The following is a 21,979-nucleotide window of genomic DNA, read 5'->3' on the forward strand; positions in this document are numbered from 1 at the left end:
TGACTTTTAGCCCCAGACTCCATGTAAAAGAGCAGAGTGCTCACTGTACCTAGGAAAGGCTCACCCATTGCCTCCCTACAGGAGGACTTAAATCTTCCACCCAGGCCAAGGAACAGGGGTGGAGTCAAAGGAGGGAGATTAGCACAGGGGAGTGAGGAGGGCAGCCACAGTCAGGGGTTGACTGTAGATTTAAACCCTATAAGACTGAACAACTTGAATTGGCAAGATGGATCAGCAGGTAGAGAGGGCTGCCACCGAGCCCGCTGCCCCAAGCTCAATCTCTGGGACTCACATGAGAGGAGGAAGGAAGCGACTCCTACGAGCTGACCTCTGACCTCTACATGGATGCTGTCACACGTGCCTCCCCTAAATGGTCAAATCCATGTAATGGAAATATTTTAAAGGCCAAAAGACTTGAAGGACCAGCTGTGGGCTGTGGGTAGCAGGCCCTGTGGAAAGGAATGGGGAGAGTACAGAAGCCACCAGGAGCCCTTGATGGCCATGGCTAGTAAGTGTTAAGTTGGAGAGATTGTCACTAAGAAAAGATTAATATATACATATATACATATACACATATACACTTATACACATGTACACATATGCATATACACTTATAAACTTATATACATATACACATATACATATACACACATACACTTATATACTTATATACATATACACATATACATTTATATACTTATATACATATACACATATGTACATATACACTTACATATATACATATACACATACACTTATATACATATACACATATACATATACACATACACACATACACTTATATACTTATATACATGTATACATATACACATATACACATACTCTTATATACATATACACATATACATATACACATACACACATACACTTATATTCTTATATACATGTATACATATATACATATACACTTACATACACACATACATACATATACTCATATACATATACACTCATATACACATACACATACGCTTACATACATATACACATATACACTTATATACTTATATACATATATACATATACTTATATACATATATACACATATACACATACACATATATATATATATGCACATATGCATATATACATATGGCAGAGTAGCAGCTGTGTCCTGTGGGAGGCACACCCATGGGACACCTGCCTCCAGAGGTAGACTTTCAGTGGAGAAACCCAATTTCCTAGCTTCTGAGACTATTGTTATGTGCCAAGGAGACTTAGCATGGGTCCTGTGACAGCCCTCTTCCAGTGCAATCATGTCCCTGTCAATCAGGCCTTATTCTCAGCACCAATCCTACCACCCAGCGCCCAGTGTGCCCAGTCTTCACACCTCTCTTCTTTCTCTCTTCCCTTTGTGAATACCCCCTGAAGCAGGGATCCTCTTGAGGAGGAGGAATTTATCAGAATAAATCAGCTTTGTGTGTGTGTGTGTGTGTGTCTGTGTATGTATATATGTATGGTATGTGTCTGTGTCTGTCTGTCTGTATGTGTGTATATGTGTATGGTGTGTGTCTTTGTGTGTATATGTGTGTGGTGTGTGTCTGTATGTGTGTATGTATGTGTCTGTGTGTGTCTGTGTATGTATATATGTGTGGGGTATGTGTATGGTGTGTGTATCTGTCTGTATGTATGTATCCGTGAGTATGGCGTGTGTCTGTATGTGTGTGTATGTGTGTGTCTATATAAGTATATGTGTGGTAAGTGCGGGGCATATGTCTGTGTGTGTCTGTGTGTGCCTGTGTATATGTCTGTGTGTGCGTTGTGCACATGCATGTGTGTGTGGTGACATGTATATATGTGCATATGTGCACAGAAGTTGATGGTGGATGCCAGGTGTCTCCCCCACCACCATCTTACTTTTTGGATGGGATCTTGCACTGAAGCTGGAGCTCCCTGATTGGGCGAGCCTAACTGACTAGCCAGCCCCTCCCCTGTGCAGACCCACCCTACTCTACATGCTGGGAATCTAAGTTCCGGTGTTTCTGATCAAACAGCAACTAAGCCATCTCCTCGGCCTGGAAGCTACGTTTTCAGACTCTGAGACCCCCTGAGGATCTGACAGCATATACTGTGCACGCAGTAGGCACTCTACCCTACCTACATGCACTGTGCATAGAGGAGACCCTACACTTTACATACACGGTGCACACAGTGGGCACTCTACCCTATATGTACCATGCACACAGTAGGAGCTATACCCTACATGCACCATACACTGCCTTCCACGCACTGTGCACACAGGAGGCGCTGTACCCTACCTACATGTACTGTGCATAGAGGAGACACTGTACCTTACATATACAGTGGACACTTACGCTATATGCACTATGCACATAGTAGGCACTGAACCCTCCATGCACTATGCACACAGTAGGCACTGTGCCTTCTACGCACTGTGCACACAGTAGGAACTATATCCTACATGCACATTACACACAGTAGGCACTGTACCCTACCTCCATGCACTGTGCATAGATAACACACTGTACCTATAGGCACTGTGCACACAGTAGGCACAGAACCCTCCATGCACCATGCACACAGTAGGCACTGTACGATTGTAGGCTTCCTCCCTACATGTTTTGTGCTGGCTGCCTCTGAAGGCAAGTTACTCACGGAATCAAGTTTTAAATACGTACTGTATGCCCGCACCTTGGAACATCATAGCCACCTCACCAGGGTGTCATAGTTAACCCCACTTCACAGATGAAAACACTGAGCCTCTGAGACACCAAGAGGTCCGTCCATTCAGGATCGTGGAGATAGGAAGACACACAGGCAGGATTCTAACTCGCAGCTCTCTGCCGCCAAAAGCCAAAACTTAGCAGCTGGCATTGTGCCCAAGAGTCAATGGTGGCCAGGTGCCAGGGTGTGGATTTCCACACATGCCATTGTGGCCCCCAGACAGCCTACATAGTTCTGGCATCTCTGCTGAGGGCCAGCTTGGCTGTAGGGAGGTAGTGCGCGCCTCTCTGGCTTCTCTGTGTCCCAGAGAAGCCCAGACGGCAAGTTCATCTGTCAGTGAGCCCTCATTCACATCAAATATTAAAAGCCACAGCTGGATACTGGCTGAGTCCTTGGTCCCCGAATGCCCTTCTTGGCTGGAGGTAGGTGGTCTGGGCAAAGCCCTGCTTATCAGCTCAGCTTTATCTGGCCCATGAGGAGCTGGCCAATCACAGCCAAGGGCTTGGCTCGGTCTAGTCAATACAAGGAGACAACCAGGCGGCCGCATGCCAGGAGGCCCAGTGATATTTCATTAAGTCAGACCCTGGTGCTGGAAATAAAACCCCCAATTAAACACTTCGCCTCCCGGAAGCTGTCTCGGCGTCTGTAATCAAACAGCGCCCTTTCCACGTGGATGGCGGGCACTCAACGCTGTGGAGAGCCGCTCACAAATCTATTAGCTCCTGCACCCTAGCAACAGGGGTGGCCGGCAAGGGCCTTGGAGGTGTGGGAGGGGGGCCCATTTCACAGATGAAAATGATGAGGCTCAGTGAGGCTGGCACCCCTCCTGTATGGGGGCCAGCTCTGGGTTGAGGAACACAGAGAGGCCTGGAGAATCAAGACTTAGGAAAAGGCCAGGTTCTGAAGGTCCAGACTCAAGTTCCACTCTTTTTTTTTTTTTTTGGTTCCACTCTTAATCAGCTGTGGCACTGGCGGTGTGACGCCACCTCTCTGGCTCTCAGCTTTCCTCATCTATAAAATGGGAACGATTCCCAGGAGAGTGAGCAGGAGCTGCCTGGGGCGTGGTAGATCTTTGACAGTCACAACTGAGGAGGCTTTGCCATCTCCCCCAGAGGCCAGAGATCCTGTGAGGCCTAACTTGGGCCTCAGTCTCCCCTTGGTAACCCTGGCCTGCTCTAAAAGCTCCCAGGCCCAGGGGAGACAACCTATCAGAGTTTCTGAGAATCCTGAGTGATGGGCCACTTAGCATTTTATGACCCTCATATAATTAGAGTTAAACTAACAAACAGGTAGGAACCTGGAGAGGGCCTCTAATGAGACTGGGCTGACGTGGAAGGATTGGGTCTCTGCTGGAGGGGAAATGAAGCTGCCAAGGGCCTGAGATGGCTAGAAGGAGGCAGAAACCTCATCTTCCTGTCTTGTGTGGACCACTCTCCCTCCCAACGTCGTCCTCTCCCCATCCCCCTGCTTCTGCTCTTTCTACACTGTCCCGGGGTCCCGAGTCCACCACAAGGGTCCGACTGCAAGACCTGGAATGGTTTTCTTGGGACCTTGGGTGCCTCTGAGGCCTGAGGTCTTAACTCCATGTTCAGAGTGCTCCCTGAGCATCCCCCCTCCCCACCCTGCCTATGATTGTCCTCCCTGTCCGGCCCCAATGTCACCTGTCCTGATGGCACGTCCCAGGAAGAAAGATGTCTCTGACTTCCCCCCACCTGTCTCTGCTTGGGCCATAAAGTTGACCTTTCCAGCTCCATAGAGCAACCTGACATAAGTCACACAAGCATGTCCCTAGCTCCTGACAGGGACGTAGCTCAGCTATGGTCAGTTGCAGTCATTGGTTTGAATGTAGTTCTTTCTGAGTCCCCCCACCCCCCACTCCTCTGCCTAGCTTTCAACCCCAGAAGGTTTTAGTCCTGCATCACACAATTCTAGCCTGTCACTACTGGGTTTGGTCAACAGGCAACACCGGCAGAAGATACTAAAATGACAGAGAAAGAACTTGCACATTGTTCTCTCTCCCCTACCCTGCCGGAGTCTGGGGTCTCTGCCAGAGTCTGGGGTTCCAGTCACAGCCTCTTTATCCTAACTCCAGCCAACTTGAGGACCTCTGGCTCCAAGCCTACTCTTTCTCCTCAGGCCTTTGGGGGTGCTGAGCTCCATTAAATTCCTTTCACGTTCCCCACTGGGCATGTTTTCTAGAGAACCCACCAGAGACATGGCCTCCCTGTCGGCTCCTTGTCCGGGGCTCAGGCTGTGAGGCATCTCCACTAGCTGCTCCCTGAGGCAGGCTAAGAGTGCTCCGGAGACGCAAGGCCCCTAGCTCATCCCCCACAGCCCCGGTGGGACTAGGGAGCCCCTCAGGTACAGTGACAGATAGCACCGTGTGAATCCACTGGGTGTCTCTGGGGGTCTCCGACTCCAGAGAGGGGGAGGCGGAACTGGTGGTGATCTGGGTGTCAAAAAACGGGTGGGAAGGAGTAAATTAGCCTGGTGAGAAGAGAGGGAGGGTGGCCGGCGGGGGCCTGTGCGAGGCCGTTATCTTCATGGAGAAAGCAATAAAACCGTGTTCGCTCATAAACGGGCACCACCAGGACCTATTTCCTGCTCAAATAAAATTAAAGGTGATGGATGGAGTCGCAAGCACAGGCAGAGCTGGGGGCGCTTAGTGCTGAGTGATAGGCTCTGTCCCGGGCCTGGCTCCCTGGGGTCTAGAGGCTCAGCCAGGATGCCCAAGCTGAGGTCCCAAATCTTAGAGGCAGGGACCGTGTATGCCACGTAGGAAGGTGAGAAGTATGTATGTAGGGCAAGTGGGGAAAAAAATGAATGGAGACTTATTTTTCCCTCCCAGGATCTCTAATCCTTTCCCGTCCACGTTGCTTGGCTCTGCTCCAGCTTCTGCGTGAGCCTACGAACCCAAACACAGAGAGGTCTAGCAACCGCTCCTGACAGGCAGAGCCACGGGGCGGCCTGGCTCAGAGGAAAAGGGCAGGATCCCACTGCCCTTACTAACGTGCCCAGCAGATGGAGGCCGCTCAGGCCACTCACCTGTCTCCAGACCCAAGGCCGAGGCGCTACCTAGCTCCCCCGGGGAAGGTGGCTCCGCAATCGAACAACGAAATGCTGATCCTCACCCAACCTCCCGGACAGATGCCCAGGTCTGCCAAACCAAGCTGTGCATCTTGGGAAAGCTATGGTTGTGTATCTAGCTTCCTCGTCAAGAGAGAAAATGGGAGGAATTGTCTCAGAGAGCTGTGGGCGGGACCCAACCGGTCCACAGCCAAAGGGCGCTAAGGAATTCTGAGTGAAGGGCCTCCGCTGAGCCACTGGGAGCCTGCCTCGATTAGACTCTGCTTTGTCCAGAGTAGCACAGGAGAGGTGGGTGGAGCCTCACTATGAGACCCCCGCCTGGGTCCCTTAAGACCGTACTTCGTGCTGAAGATCATGTCTGAACCACCAGGACACCTCCTCCAAGAAGACCCCCTGGCTTTCCTCAAGCCTGACTGCATGCCTATGCTTGCTCACGGGCTGGTCTCTGTTGAGGAAAATGGCTAAGAAGAGTACCCAGGATTCCCTGGGTCACCAGCTCATTTGGAACAAGAGGCTTAAATCTCTTGGGGCTCCCGTTGCCTCATATAGACAAGCCCATCCCCAACGCGGCTAGTTAGTGTCGTTACCTCATTAGCATCTTCTCTTGGCTGGGCAAACGGCTGGGTCTGTGAAGTGCTCACCATGGAAGCTTGAGGACCTCAGTTTAGCCCCACAGCATCCATGTAAGAAAGAGGGTACCACAGCATGTGCTGGGGACACGGGAGACTGGTGGATCCCTGGGGTTCCCTAATAAGGCCGTCTAGTCAAGGCTGGACAGTCTGTGGGGACAGCCCAAAATTGTCCTCATAGTCTCTACATGGTGGACCATACTTGTGGACCCCCACACCTGTAACAGATATGTACCTGCACACATATGAACACACACGTATGTGCATGCATGTACACACACACGTGTCTTTTCTCCCCTCATCCCAGCAAGAACGCTTGACACCTTTGTCCCCCATGGAGCCTTGCATGGGGACTGGGATGGAGCAGTAGACACGGAAATTACCACTGCACTCATGGGAACCCTGGCCCTCTGCAGGGCTCTGGAGGGAGGGACTCTCCCACCCACCCAGTCAGATCTTTCCCTGTGTAGAGTCTCCCCTCAGGCAGAAGTAGGCTGGACAAGGTCTGAGGGGCCAGCCCACCATGCCCTTGGGCACTGCTCCCTGTGAACCTTTAAAAGTGCCAGGAAGTGCCAAGGCAGCACCTCTAGGTAATGTACACACACACACACACTCACACACACACACACACACACACACACGCACATGCACACGCACATATGCATGCACGCACATACACCAGATATACACACACATACCATGCACACATACACTCCACATGCACATACACCAGACACACATACACACATACGTGCACATACACATACCACATGCACACATACACATATCACATGCACACATATGTACATATATCAGACACATGTGCATACATGTACACACACACATACACCAGGCACACACACATACACATGCACATATACCAGATACGCATACACACACACACACACCATGCACACAGATACATTACCAGACACATACACATACCACATGCACATACATGCACATATACCAGACACATAAAAACACACACACATATACCAGACTCACACACACATGCATACACCAGACACACATACACACATTACCAGACACACACACATACCACAGGCATACACGTGCACATATACCAGACACATAAAAACACACACGTACACCAGACTCACACACACATGCATACACCAGACATACATACACACATTACCAGACACACACACATACCACAGGCATACACGTGCACATATACCAGACACATAAAAACACACACACGTACACCAGACTCACACACAAATGCATATATCAGACTCACATACATATGTACATACACCATTCCAATACACACACACATCACATGCACACACATGCACATACACCAGACACAGACACACTCACACATGCACATACACACATACGCCAGACATGCACACACTCCAGAGAAACAACACCCCATAGGTACCTTCCTGCCCCCCACAATCTGTTCTTCCTCCTGCATCCTTTGCTGACCACCAGGTCAGAAGGGTCCCATTGCTGTCTTAAGTCATATCCACCCCCGCCACACAAACATTGGACTCAGAACACCTCTGACAGTTCCGACTCCTGTCGTCACTGACCATCCGACCACCACCATAAGCAGGTGGTCTACCCTCCGGGAGGCCTGAGGACATTCTCGGGTACAGGAACTGGGTCCCAAAGGAAGGGAGACCATGCCCCATCCTGCCCTAGCATGCTGGGATCAGGCGGGGGGTACACTCACCACTACTGGCCCACGGCAGGTACCAGGGGCAGCTGACATTCACAAAGGAACCTGGGGGCCCATCTGGCCAGCAGGCGTAGTCATCAAAGGTTCGGTTGCAGAAGAGACCTGCAGAAGCAGTAGAGCCATCTCTGAGTCCCAACCCAGCCTCCCGACCAGCACTGGAAGCTATATTCCCCCCACCTCACTGGAGGCTGAGCACTCTCCCCACGGGGCAGGGGCCAAGGAGGGATCTCGTTACTCATCAAGGGCAGGACCTTAAGTGATTTCCTTAACAACTGTATGCTCTCCTCTGTGGAATGGAGCCATCCCCCAGTCCACGGAACTTTGTAGCAAGGACTCAACAGATGGCTCCTATGAGACATTTTTATGAGCCGTTCTTCACACATGGGAGGGAAATGCTGGCTCCTGAGGCTGAGGAGACCTTCCCCAGGTCACTGTTGTGATCAGGGGTAGGATTTGAACCCAAGCCCAACTGGCTCCAATGTTGCATTCTTTAAACCACCTTATACACTCCCCCAAAGATTTACTCCTGTCGGCTTGGCCGGTAGAATGCTTGTTCAACGTGCATGAAGCCCCAGGTTCAGCCTTCAGCCCTGTATAAGCCAGGCGCCGTGGTAAGCACGGGCACGTAATACCAACGCCTGGGAGGTAGGGGTAGGGGGATCGGAAGTTCAAAATCATTCACGGCTACAGAGTGAGTTGGAAACTAGCCTGAGCTTGTCTCAAACAATAAGGATCGATTATAAACGCGTCAGTCTGTACACAGCTAAGGAGGGGTTGGGAAAACGCAGAATGGAAAATGGGGGTCCTGCTCTGGGAGGGAGGGGGTAAAGACAGTAATAAAAGCACCCACAAAGCTGCCTGTGAGAAAACAGATGGGAAGTGGGAGGGGGAGGGGGCAGGAGGACGTCAGTGAAGTGTAGCGTAGTCACCAGGACAGAGGTCCAGGGAGATTCCATTCCAGAGAGACAGACAGGCAGACGACACCAGCTATGGACTGGGATCTTCAAAGCCTCTTTGGGGTGCGGGAGCACAGGCGTGAGGCTTCATCCAGACTCACCTGTGGCCAGGAGTGGCGCTTCCGTGAGGAAACGTTGGCACTGGTGCCGATACTCTCTCCATTTCTGCACTGTCTCTGAGAGGGACACCGTGGCACCCTATGAGGGAAAGCGGAAATAGAAGCCCCATGGCTTCAGAAGCCCCTTCCGGTCCCACTTGACTCCCACCCTCTTGGTTTTTTTAACCTCCAGTGGGGATCTAGGCCTGTTGGGGTGTTTATCCTGCCCAGAGGATTGCACAAGGCTGCCGTGGGGTAAGTACCCAGAAGCGTCTAACCGATGAATGCTTAAGGAGGTGGGGTGAAGGAGAACGTAGAGGGAGAGCGTGTGACTCAGCCACAGTCCCAGCTGCCCTTCATCTACCCTCAACAAGGAGAGACTTCCTGAGGGACAGCATGCAGCTCCTCCCCTTCCCTCCGGATGTCTGGCCATGCAGCCAGCCTGGAGATGTCTTGCTTCCAACCATTCTAGGAGAGATGACTCCATCGAAGGCACACGCAGCATCTCGGGAGGCCGAGAGCTAAGGCTAGCACACAGTCACTTAGCTTAGCGGTTAACCTGCAGCACCAGAGGATGCAGGATGTGGTCTCACCGACGGCTTATAGAGAGAACCAGAACTGTGGCCCACTCCTCCCCATAGACTCAATTGCTGCCCTCGGAAGGCCGCTGACCACCCCCCTCCCCCACACAGTGTGTCGTCTAAGGCAACACAGACCTGAGATGCAGCCTGGCTTCTACACCCCAGGAAGAGAAGGAGAACGGACGGGGAGGAAGACAGTAAGTAAAGTTCCAGAACGCTCAAGTTTTGCCTGCACTGGGAGGTGGCCACCTACCCGTGAGAGGGGGATGGGAGCCTGAATGTTTAACAGGTACTAGCTTCTGAGTACGTGGCTGTAACAGACCCACTCCACTGAGCACGTCCCCTCTGCTTACTTCCGAGCGCTCCTCTAGCTAGCCTGGAGCTGTGGTGCTTTTCAATTCGCCTCAATCTTAAAGGTTATACATATGACCCATTTGGAAGTGATAGCTGTCAAAATGATCAGGGGGCCCCCTCGCGTTAAAGTTGGGATCTACGCGGGACGAAACGTGCACGTGAATGCGTGTATGTGCACGTGCGCACACAAGAGAGCGCGGGCTGTTACCGTGTGCAACGTGTACTTGGGGGTCAGAGGGAGTGGCCTGTGGGAGCTGGCTCTCTCTCCTTCCTACTCTACGGGGTCCTGAAGATGGAACTCGTCTTCTCGGATTTGGCAGCAAGCACCCCAGTGAGCCCTCTCTTCAGCCTAGAGGTTCACCTTCTGAAGCCACAAGTTACACAGAGGTGCTGAAATGGAACCGAACGGCTGATTTTTCAGATGCCAGGGCCCCCAAGTCTTAGTCCCATCACCCACCTCCTCCCCCACCCATCCCATTCACACACAATAGATCTGACTTCTGGGCGAGCCTGCCCTGGTTTGAACAGAAATCATATGAGCCTGCCCTGGTTTGAGCAGAGTCCTACTTCACAGGACATCACCACAGAACAACACACAGTGGCGTGTGCTTGTTCCTGGTGACGTGGAAGGTTCCAGAAGCGGGGTGGGGGGGTGATTGAGGGTAGGGAGTGGGTCAAGCTTGTTCTGAAAGCCACCGACATCTCTGAAGTGAATGTTCTTCAGAGAGCAAAGGTCAGCAGTATTTGCTTGGAGAATAAAGAAAGGGAAACCAGACGTGGCGACAGCAAAGGTGGACTGTGCTCGAAGCCGCTGCTGAGGGATACAGGCTCATCGGACTAAGCCACGGTGGGTTGGTACCACCTCCCTCACTCCCTTCTCCATTATTTCCCTCCTTTCTCCTCAGTGCCCTGAAGGCAGAGGAGCAGGTGAGGGCTGGCAGGGGTCAAGGGGAGGAAACCCCACCATGTCTGTTCTTAGTAGGGAAAATGGCCGAAAAGCAAGGTGTCGAGCCGGGGAGTGAGAAGAAGGCCCAAGAACCCAATGCAGAGGAGGGGATGGGGCTGAAGGCAGGACCTGGATGACCGTGAGAGCATCAGAGACACTCTGACTAAGAGCCGAGTGGAGTTATGACACTTAGCTCTGGCCTGAGGCCCTCTTAGGACAAGACCTTGTCTTCCCCCCAAAGCCCCAGAGTGACAAGTTCCCACAGCAGAGAGTAGAGGAGACGTGAGAAATCTAGAGATGTGTAGAGACTGTCCTGGAAGTCTTCAGGAAGTCTGCATGAAGTTGGGGCTGAGTGCTTTGAGGGACAGATGTTGTAAGAAGGCAGCGCGTGTACACGCTCAGGGAGTGGTCGGGCCACGTCTCAGTGTTGACCTGAGGGGTCATCTAGGGACTGAGAAGAAAGGGAGGTATGGGAAGAGGAAATGGAGGCTGGCTTTAGTGAGGAAGGTGGTCGTTTCGACAGGAAGGCACAGTAAGGAGAACGGTGTAGCGGTGAGCAGCCGGGGAAGTGGCTCAGTGCATAAAGTGTGGCTTGCAAACCCTTGAAGGCTGAAATTCCACACCCAAAACCCAGGTCAAAAGTCGGGCAGGGTGGCACCTACTTTTAATCCCGGGGCTAGGAAATTGGGGACAGGAGGACCTCTGAGGTTCCAGAGTGCTTGGGGACAAAAAGAAAATGACCACGGCAATAGCAGAGGGGACTGTAAGGAGAAGGGGGTCATCGCTAAGAGAGTAAGATCAAGGAGTTCACAGCCCGTGGACGGACCGTGTGCTCTGTCTGTTCTGTCCGCACCCTGAACCATGACACAGGGCATCCTCTGCTGACTCAGCTTAGCATGAACACACGCCAGAGTTTTTCCTTTCCTGGAAATCTTTTAGGTTGGGTTGAGGGGTAGGAGAAAAGAGAGCTCAGTCTCACCTGACTCCTGGAGGAGGAAGGAGGGAGGGGGGACCCCTCGGCAGGAGCAAACAGGGCTCTGAAGATAATTTCTAGTGCCTCCCTGCTAGGCACAGCCCCGCAGACTCTTTTTCCTCCTGGTCCCCTCTCAGAGCCTGGATCATGTTTCTCAGTGCTTAGCCGTAGATTTTTGTGATCACGTTTTGTTTTCTTAAGGTCATTCCTAAGATAGCTGACCCAGACAGACGGGGCAAGGCAAGGTACAGGCCACTCGGGCAGACTCAGGTAACCTCTCACAGCACACTGTCACAGGCTGTACCCCTCATACCCTCAGGGATGTTCCTAGCACTGAGACCCTGACATTGAGTCTCCTGTGCCCACATCCACACAAAGACAACCAGGCACACGGGCACATGCTGAAACCTTCACACACACACCACACACACACACACACACACACACACACACACACACACACAGACAGAGAGAGACCTGGCCAACACAATCACACATATAAACACTGTCACAAGCACAGTATCTCTCCCCTACATAGACACGTACCAGGAAATCCCCACTCACCTACCAGGCTGTTACATACAATCCCATATTTTCCCAAAAGCACAGGCAGGACAGCAAGGTATGTGTGCATGCGCGTGCACACACACACACACACACACACACACACACAAGCACATAAACTGTTGGACATATGTGTAATCACATAACTGTTAGTGATTACACACTAATATGTTGCTGCATACATGGTGACAGCCACCCAGACTGTGACAACAAAGGGTCCCAAACAAACACAAAAAGAAAGAGGGCCTCACATACCTTGCACACCTATTTCCAAATCTATCTCTGTGTCATATACATCTCTGTGTAAACACACACACACACGCACACGCACACGCACACACACACACACACACACACAGAGGAATTTGCTGAGGGACAGGTGCACCAGACACTGGAAGACAGGATGTGGTTTCTCGGCTGCTCCTGGACAGCTCTATGCTGGGTCAGTGTCTGGAAGGAAGCCCAGCTAGGGACAAAGTCTACCCAGCTCAAGCCTCAGCCTCCATAGCCCTTTGCTGGAGTACAGAGGCCAGGGTCTTTCAACCACCCTGCACCAGGCTGTATTCTGCAGCCTGGGGACATGCCAGGTTCCAAAGGACACTTCTCCCAGAGGCCTCAAGCTGCCGTTTGAGAAATGGGTCCTCTTGGTGTCCCTCCATCCCTCCACATCAGACCTTAGGATCCTACCGATGGGGAAACTGAGGCTTAGGGTCATCGAGGGTCCTTCTGAAGAGTTCCAGCTAAGATCAGACCTGACCTCAGGACCCAGTTCCTCTTGATTGGAACATCAAGTGTCAAATGCCTGCCTAGCGTCCCAGTAGCCCAGTTCCCTCCTGGAGGGTCTGAGGGTAAAAAGGAATGGGAGGGAGGAGTGGTCCTTCCCAGAAAGCACGCTGGAGCAGCCTAGGTCACGTTTGGTGCAAGTTAGCTCAAACACTTTTTATTTTACAGGGAAGCAACTTCTACCCTCACCAGACCTCCTCGATCAGCCTTTATGGCCCTCAGGAGGAAGGCGTGAGCCAGGAGCTGGGGTCCTGTTCTCCTTGCTTCCCAGTTCCTAGGCTGCTGGACCACATCACCTAGGGAACCCTGTTTCTAAAGCCCTCACCCCACACCACCAGCAGTGACATGGAGAGACACATTCTGATCACAGACAGAAAGTAAAACACAAAATCTATTCTTGAGTCTTTCGGGTGTCTGTGGGGGTTGTATTGTCATTATTGCCATTTAACCTTCACACACACACACACACACACACACACACACACACACACACACACCACCTCTGCGGCTGCCGGAGATGTTAGTACCCCCATAACAAGGGCACCCCATCAAAAGCTCCAGCGTGTCTCTTCAGTGCCTGTATTTCTGCTCTTACAAACCAGGGCTGGAGTAAGGTTTGAGGTCCTTGACATTAGGGAAGGGGGTTTTCCGGGGGCGGGGGGGGGGGAGAAGACAGGAAGGCCTCAAGCTTGGCTCTGTCCCCTCGCTCTCAGCCTAATCTGCAAATGTGGCCCACGGCAGCCTGGGACCAGGAGGCTCAAATCCCCACCTTCCTGGCTCCCAGGAGGGAACCAAGCAGAGAATCTGCAGCTGTGGCTCTGGAAAGATCCCAATGTCACCAGGAAAGCCATGGCCTGCAGGGGAACAGTGAGGTAGTGCCAGGGACTGGGAAGGTGTCTCTTGGGGCCCGTTGGCCCTGGAGAACAGGGAGAGGATTAACCCGGGAAATGGTCTGGGAGCTGCAACAGTGCTGGCATCTTCCTAGGGAGGCACCTCCGCCCACAACTCTTAGGGGTGAGGTCTGACCCCTCCTATTTCAGACCAAACTCAAGCCTATGCGGGCCCACTCCCCAAAGGCTTTTAGTCCTTTACATCAGGCCGTAGACACAGGAGACGATGCGTAAAGTATTCCCCTATATAGGAACGCTGCCTGTGCTTGGGTCTTTTCTACCCAAGGGTATCTGGGCACAGTTGAACCACCACCCTCCCCTCTGCACAAGCAGTTGAGCATCATGGCCAGGACAGGAGCCTGGGGCAGGATTCACAAACATGACAGAAAGAGTCAGAGAAGAGCCCACAAGAGCCCAGCTGTGACCTAGTCTTTGGAGACGCCAAGGAGGTAGGATGTCCCTGTGTATCCTGGTATGCTTTCTGGTGGGTTATTAATCTAAGGGGGTCTGGGATGGGTATTGGCTGAGTGTGTGAGAGGGCCTGGCTGATCTAGAAGGAACAAGGGACCTGCTGCACGTTTGCTGCAGAGGCTGGGGTGGGGGTGGCAAGCCAGTGCCACCTGGGAGGTCATCAGGAAGGACAACAAGACGCAGGGTCCCTGGGGCTATGAGTCAAAGACTGTGACGAGGGTCCAGTGATGAGAGGAAGAAGCTGGGTTTCTACAACCAGGCCCCTTCGGTCCTCTAGAGCTTCCTGGGCACCCCATACACAAGGGAGCACAGGACGGGAGTGTAGGGGGCAGCCCCGCAGGGGTCCTTGGTATGGAGGGAAGGCAGGGAGCCAGTGGGTTTGGGGAAGGAGTTGGGAAAGTGATAGAGGACAAGGATGGATCTCAGAAGTCAGCGCAAGGCAACCGCGGGGCAGCTGGTGCCCTGGCAGAGCGGCTGTAGCCGAGAAGTGGGGTGGCTCTTCAGAATGAGGTAGTCACCCGATGTGCAGTCCTCACCTGAACTCCTCAACTCCTCAGTCTCTTTTTGCCCTGAGCCTTGTGCTTTCCCCCGTCTGGGGTCTTGGAGTTTCCGATCAAGTCCAGGAGCCCCTCCGCTAGCTCCCGCGCCTGCAGAACACCGCAGCGTCCCCCTCCCATTTGTCGCCCGGTCCCCGGGACTCACCTGGGGGCGGGGGCCGGCCCTGCCCACCGCCCCGAGCAGCAGGAGCGCCAGGCGCAGAAGGCTGGGGGTGACGGCCATGGCGGGGCGCTCAGGACTGGGTCATAGCTGCCACCTGCGGAACCGCGCGGCGCGACTGATCCCTGCCGGGCTGCGGGGGGAGGAGCTGGCGTGGGGGCCGCCCCGCCCGCCCGCGGGAGGGATCGGGCGGGGTCCCTGGCCTCTTCCGCCTGGGTTTCAGGAGGTCCGGGGCCAGCGTCCCGGGCCAGGAGATGCTCGGTGCTGCGCTCCCCGGAGCTACTCAGGTTTAGGAGCCGCAGGAGTGGAGCCTCCAGCTCTGAGCGCCCGTGGTGCGTGCGCCTGGCCAGCTCGCTGCGACCATTGGGGCCCGCCTCCCACCCCCGCACCCCAATCTCCACCAGGCTCCCCCTCAACTAAGGAAAGCCACGCCCCCACCGTGTCAGTGCTTTCCAAAAGGAAACTGAGGCCAGGGAAGGTGTAGGATTGGTACAAGGTCACAGTGTTGGTCAGACTTCTGGAAAGTATCCCACAAGCTGCTAGTTACTAGGGAAGAAAGATCCGCCTAGCTGGGGGCCACCTACTTCCCAATCCTCTCCGTATCCCAAGCCCAGCCTCCTGGGCCTGCATGGTAGTCAAGGCGGTAGGAAACAGGACAGGAGATCGCAGAAGAGTCCTCAGGGTCCTTTGTATCTGGAAACTTCAGAAATTGCAGGGTGTAGAGGATCGAGGCTGGAGATCTGCTTTTCTAGAACTTTCCAAATGCTCCCTATCCACCCCTTGCAGCTCCTGGGCCTGCTACAGTGTAGGTATGACCACGGTCGCCCTGACCAGCATTCCCTATGCACTTCAGTCTGTCTCCTTACACTACATTAATAGCGGGGTATTTTTTTTTTTTCACCTTTGCCCTTGCACGCAGTACAGGTCAAGAGAGCTCCAGACTGCTTCCGTGAGTTAGTAAGCAGGACAGACAAGCAGAGAGATAGCGTTAACCTCTTGAGGAAGGCAAGAGGACGCCCCTGCCACCCCTCCCCCCGAACTAGCGTAAGAAAAGTTGGGTGTGGTTCTACTCTGTCCTGGACCGGCCTGGGGCTGGTATGGATTAGTCTAGAAGGAAAGGGAAATTGCTGCACCTCTTGGAGATTACAGAGCTTCACAAAGTCCTGAGGGAAGTGGAACTATATATCCAGGACTTAATCCCATGGAGGGCATCAGAGGAGACAGGTGCAGGGCAGGCAGGCTTCTCTCAGAGGGAGATGCTCCTGGCTGGCTCTGTCTTGACTCCCTTGTCCTGGCCAGGTCAAACAGGTTCCCTGTGTGTGCCACATAGGCTTGGACGGTTTAGCTGTCAGTAACAGAAAATTCTATCCAAAAATCCCTGCTATAACTAGGGCTTTTATATAAAGCGAAGCTGGAGGTTCAGCTTAGGTTGGAGTGAGCAGCCATTCTCTGATCATCAAGGTCCCTAGATCTTTTAGCTTCTCCGATACCAGCATCTACCTAAACGACCCGAAGTGGCTTGCTTCAGAACCAATCAGGACATCAAAAGTCCAGCCGCAGGAAAGGACCAGCTGATTACCGACAGGGACATGTCCTGAAGATAGCAATCATCAATTCCCCCACCTGTTCATCAGAATCTAGTCACACAGTCGCCACTAGTTCCAAGAGAGGCCGGGGAAGGTACTTTTTATTTTGGGCTGTCACGGGCACCGTTGAGTAATGTACTTTTCGTTATTCTGGTTTCTATTGCTAATAACACTACACCACAGACCGAGCGCTCTCTTTTGTTTGGTTAGACAAGCTCTCCCTGTGTAGCCCTGGCTGTTCCAGAACTCACTCTGTAGACCAGGATGGCTTCGAACACAGTGATACACCTGCCTCTGCCTCCTGAGTACTGGAATTAAAGGCACTGTTCTTCGAGGCTGGGAACATTTTTGAAGAAATTTTTACTTGGGCTCCTGACTCTGACGTAAAAATGAAGAACTGTAGTGGCATCCTTCACCACAGAATTCTGGGGTGCTGAAGGGTATCCCACACGGATCATCAGGATGTTCTCCATATACCTAACCACGGTGGCTTTGAGAATAAAGAGAATCAACACTCCCCTGAGGGGCTTTCTTGGTCAGACTATTTAAAGTGGAAAACCCCACCCTAAATGTTGGTGGCATGTTCTGGTGGCAGCCTATATAAGAAGCCAGGCAGAAAAGGAAGGCTTGGCTTTTTGCCTGCTTGTCTTCACTCTTGCTGGCAAGTTCATCCACCCTATTGTTGCTACTGCTATGTTCCTTTGATGATATTAGAATAAACTTTAGGCTCTCGACATAAACTAAAGACCAGAAGCTGTCCAAGAATCCTTCAGGCCTTGAGGGTAAATGACTAAGGTCATGACTTTTGAGACACCCAGCCTCAAGGACTGAGTAACTACCAGATTCTCAGCATCTCTGGTGTGAGTCAACCAGTGTCATGTTCCCTGGACCATGCACTTGGCCTAATCTAACAAACCTCTCTCAGTACCACATAATTTAAATTTTTTAATTTTAATTTTTTTTCTTTTTTCTTTTTTTCGGGGCTGGGGACCGAACCCAGGACCTTGCGCTTCCTAGGCAAGCGCTCTACCACTGAGCCAAATCCCCAACCCTTTAATTTTATTTTTATGTATATGTGTGGGTGCCTGCATATGTGTGTGTGTGTGTGTGTGTGTGTGCATTGTGTGTGTGTGCAGTGACTGTGGAGGCCAGAAGAGGGCGTCATAATCACTTGGAACTTGAGTTATAGGCAGTTGTGAGCTGCCATTTGGGTACTGAGAACAGAACGCAGGTCCTCTGCAAGAGCAAGAGCAACCAGTGCTCTTAGCCACTCAGCCATCTGTCCAGCCTTCATGTTGCCTTTTAATGTATATTCATTCTTTAAGTTCTATTCCTCTTGAGAATTTGTACAGAGAGAAAACCCACATCTGAAGTAATCCACTAACCCATGCATCCCTAACTGTGTGTCATTTTCCTCATTATTGTGACCAATGATCCTGAGAAGAAGCAACTTTAGAAAGGATGGGTTTATTTGGCTCATGGACTGAGGGAAAAGAATGGGGGATGGAGGGATGGGGGGGGGTGACTCATGGCCTCAGGAGCAGCAGGTGGTGGTTACATTGTATCCCAGTCAGTAGAAAGAACCCTTGGTGGTTTGAATAGGAATGGCCCTCATAGGCTCATCTATTTGAATATCAGGGAGTGGCACTTTTTCAGGATTGGGAGGCGTGGCCTTGTTAGAGGAAGTGTGTCATTGGGGCCCGGCCTTCAGGTTTCAAAAGCCCAAGCCAGGCCTGGCGGCTCTCTCTCCCTGCTTTCTAAGGATCTGGATGTAGAACTCTCAGCTGCTTCTCCATAATGAACTAACCCTCTGGAACTACAAGCGTGCCCCAGTTAAAGGCTTTCTTTTCCAAGAGTTATGGTGGTCCACAACCCTTTGAATGGAACAGATTTGGAGGAGAATGCTGTGCTCCCTTGGGGGTCCCCAGATTCCCACAGTGGATGCTTGCTCAATCATGTGCCCTGTGCTGACTTTATTTCCTTTATTGGTTCATTTTCTAATAGTGTGGCTTGGGGGCAAGGACTTCTTGGGGCTCACTTCTCAAATTAAAATAAAGCATTTGTGCTCTTGTGCATGGGGTGCCAATATGTCTGGGTATGTATGGGCGGGGTGCCTGGTTTCTCCTTTAAAATCTGAGGATCCAGAAGTTTCTCTGTGTGCTGCGATACTGCCTCTCATCTCAGCATGCATCATCCTGGGATTTAGCAGCAGCACCCTGGGACTTAGCAGCAGCACCCTGGGTCTTAGCAATATCACCTGGGACTTAGCAGCATCACCTTGGGTCTCGGCAGCATCACTCTGGGACTCAGCAGCATCACTCTGGGACTTAGTAGCATCACCTTGGGACTTGGCAGCATCACTCTGGGACTTAGCAGCATCACTCTGGGACTTAGCAGCATCACCCTGGATCTTAGCAGTATCACCTGGGACTTAGCAGCATCATCTTGGGACTCGGCAGCATCACTCTGGGACTTAGCAGCATCACCCTGGGACTTAGAAACATCACCTTCTCTCTAGGAAGATGCAAGATTTTAGCACAGCATACTTCTGCCCCTAACATATTTCCTTCCGGTTTCTGGCTCAGGATAATGGGGGACACCCTGGTCCTCTGCACTTTTGCAGCCTTGGGGGTTCCCCAGTAGAGTACATGGAGCACTTACTTGGGAGGACTCCTCTCTAGCTCCTAGTTCCCACCAATCTGCTTATTGTGGTTAATCTTGTCAACGGGACTGGCTTGAGAAATCATAGAAATCATTTCACATTATCATGTCTGTGAGGATGTTTCTGGAGAGGTATATTATAAAGATTTTTATTTGTGTGTGTGTTTGGGGTGGGGGTTCAAGCACCTGCTGGAGCGAGAGTTAGAGACAGGAGTGAGCTGGCTGTCTTGGGTGCTAGGAATGAACTCATGCCCTCTGGAAGAGCAAGTGAGGACTCTTAAACATGGAGCCATCTCTCTGGCCCCTCCCAGGACAAGCACCTCACCAAGATGACAAGACTCACTCTGATGTGGGTGGGGCCAAACCAAGAGCAAAGTCTCCTCTGACTTGAAGAAGGCAGAAGGCAGAGTGAGCTAGGCACCAGACCACCTGTTCCCCCACCTCTCTCTTTCTCTGTCCCTCCCTCCCCCTCCTTCCCTCTCTCTCCCCCACTTCCTGGTCATGGACCTTATGTTCCTGCCTCCACAGCTAGGCTGTTCCGTCCACCTAGATGAACTGGAGCCTCACACTGCAAGCCATTATAAGCCCTTCCATCCTGAAGTTGCTTTTTACCAGTGGTTTTGTCGTATCCATGAGAAAAGCACCAGGCATATTCTGGCCTTCCCTCTCCATTCAACTCTCTCAAGCCCTCATCTGATTTGTCCCTAAGGCCATTCATGTGTTGATGTTCCATCCATTTCCCCCATGCTCTGGAGCAAGCCCTCCAAGCTCATTAGCTCCGGGGAGGCAGCTGGAACCTGCCCTGCCTCCCTCCCCCCTGCAACATCTCCTGTCTCTTCTGGCCACTCTCCTGCAAACACAATCCCTTCTGAAGTTTCTTTATTCTTATCTCCTAACTGAGCTCCTGACTGTGCCTCTATTCCTAGCTTAGACAGCTCCCTTCCCAGGAGTCCGTTCTTCACCCCTGCCCCTCACTCTTCACCCCTGCCTCTCACTCTTCACCCCTGCCCCTCACTCTTCGCCCCTGCCCCTCACTCTTCACCTCTGTTCCCTCACTCTCATCCCTGCTCCTCACTCTTCACCCCTATTCCTCTGTGTCCTTTCAGCCAACATAGATGCTTACTCTGAATGGCAGCCATAGCTCTGGAAGGCTGCACTAGACTCCTATCTTTTCTAAGATCTCTGACTCCCATCCAGACTGAGTCTTGGTGGAGGCAGGGGTCTTCAGGGCTCTTGGTCCCTTACATTACTATCACTGTCAGGGCACTGTGGAATTATATAGTGACAAAGGTGTTATATCATGCCCCTTGTGCTGGCTAGTTTGTCCCCTGTGGACATTGTACACCTTGCTAACAGGGTGTCATCTAGACCACTGGTTCTCACCCTTTCTGATGACGTGACCCTTTAATCCAGTTCCTCCTGTTATGGTGAACCCCAACCATAAAATTATTTTCATTGCTACTTCATAGCTGTAATTTGGCCACTGTTATGAATAGCAAATGTAAATATCTGTGTTTTCCAGTGGTCTTTCGGCGACCCCTGTGAAAAGGTCATTCAACTTCCAAAGGGGTCACCGTCACAGGTTGAGAGCCACTGGTCTATGCTCACAGATCCAGCCCGGGAGTTCTGCCCCATCTTGCGGCTTCCTCACAAAACTGAAAGTTCCTGAAGCAAATACAAGACTCCTCGGTCATCTCCAAAGTCATGTCTTGTACCGGCCCAGGTCCTAGCCCATGGTAGGTTCTCAGTAGGTGGCTGCTGCAAACAGTGGAGACCCAAGTGTTTTATAGCTGCATGGTCTATAGGTTAGAAGGTTCCGAAATCATTATTAGGGATGGGCTCCGAGACAGGACAGAGTATGCATGCCCTGAGAACGCATGCTCCTTGCCTTACGATGCTGGCTAGCAAGTCATCCTAGAGCAGGAGAAAGGATGGCTCTCTAAGGATAGGGATCGGAATGGATGAACTATCGCCTGCTAATTAGCAAGAATTATGAGGGGATGGGGCTGTGGCTGGGTTGGTGAAGTACTTGCCTTGCAAGAAAGAAGCTCTGAGTTCAATCCCCTGAACCCATGGAAAAAACCAGGTGCAGTGGTGCACCCTGTGGTCTCAGGGCTGAGGAGGCAAAGACAGATGGACTTCTGGGGCTCACTGGCCAGTCAGCCTACTCGGTGAACTCCAGGCCAGTGAGAGACTATGGTTTAGACGGCAGAGACGGCTATGGTTTAGAGCCCTTGATGCTTTTGCGTATGTCCTGAGT

At 51.9% G+C, this 21,979-nt stretch overlaps 1 protein-coding gene across 1 annotated transcript in view; it reads right to left on the reverse strand.

Moving 5' to 3' along the window:
* Glp1r (glucagon like peptide 1 receptor) overlaps positions 1-15,535 on the reverse strand; it is a 36,424-nt gene extending 20,889 nt beyond the window's left edge. The window contains exons 1-3 of the mRNA XM_032888683.1: positions 15,458-15,535; positions 9,197-9,293; positions 8,134-8,241 (exon numbers count right to left, since the gene is read on the reverse strand). Coding sequence (XP_032744574.1) covers positions 8,134-8,241; positions 9,197-9,293; positions 15,458-15,535 — 283 coding nt within the window. The remainder of the gene's footprint in view (positions 1-8,133; positions 8,242-9,196; positions 9,294-15,457) is intronic.
* Positions 15,536-21,979: the final 6,444 nt, after the last annotated feature.

This window comes from Rattus rattus, chromosome 18, assembly GCF_011064425.1.
Source record: "Rattus rattus isolate New Zealand chromosome 18, Rrattus_CSIRO_v1, whole genome shotgun sequence".
Lineage (NCBI taxonomy): Eukaryota > Metazoa > Chordata > Mammalia > Rodentia > Muridae > Rattus > Rattus rattus.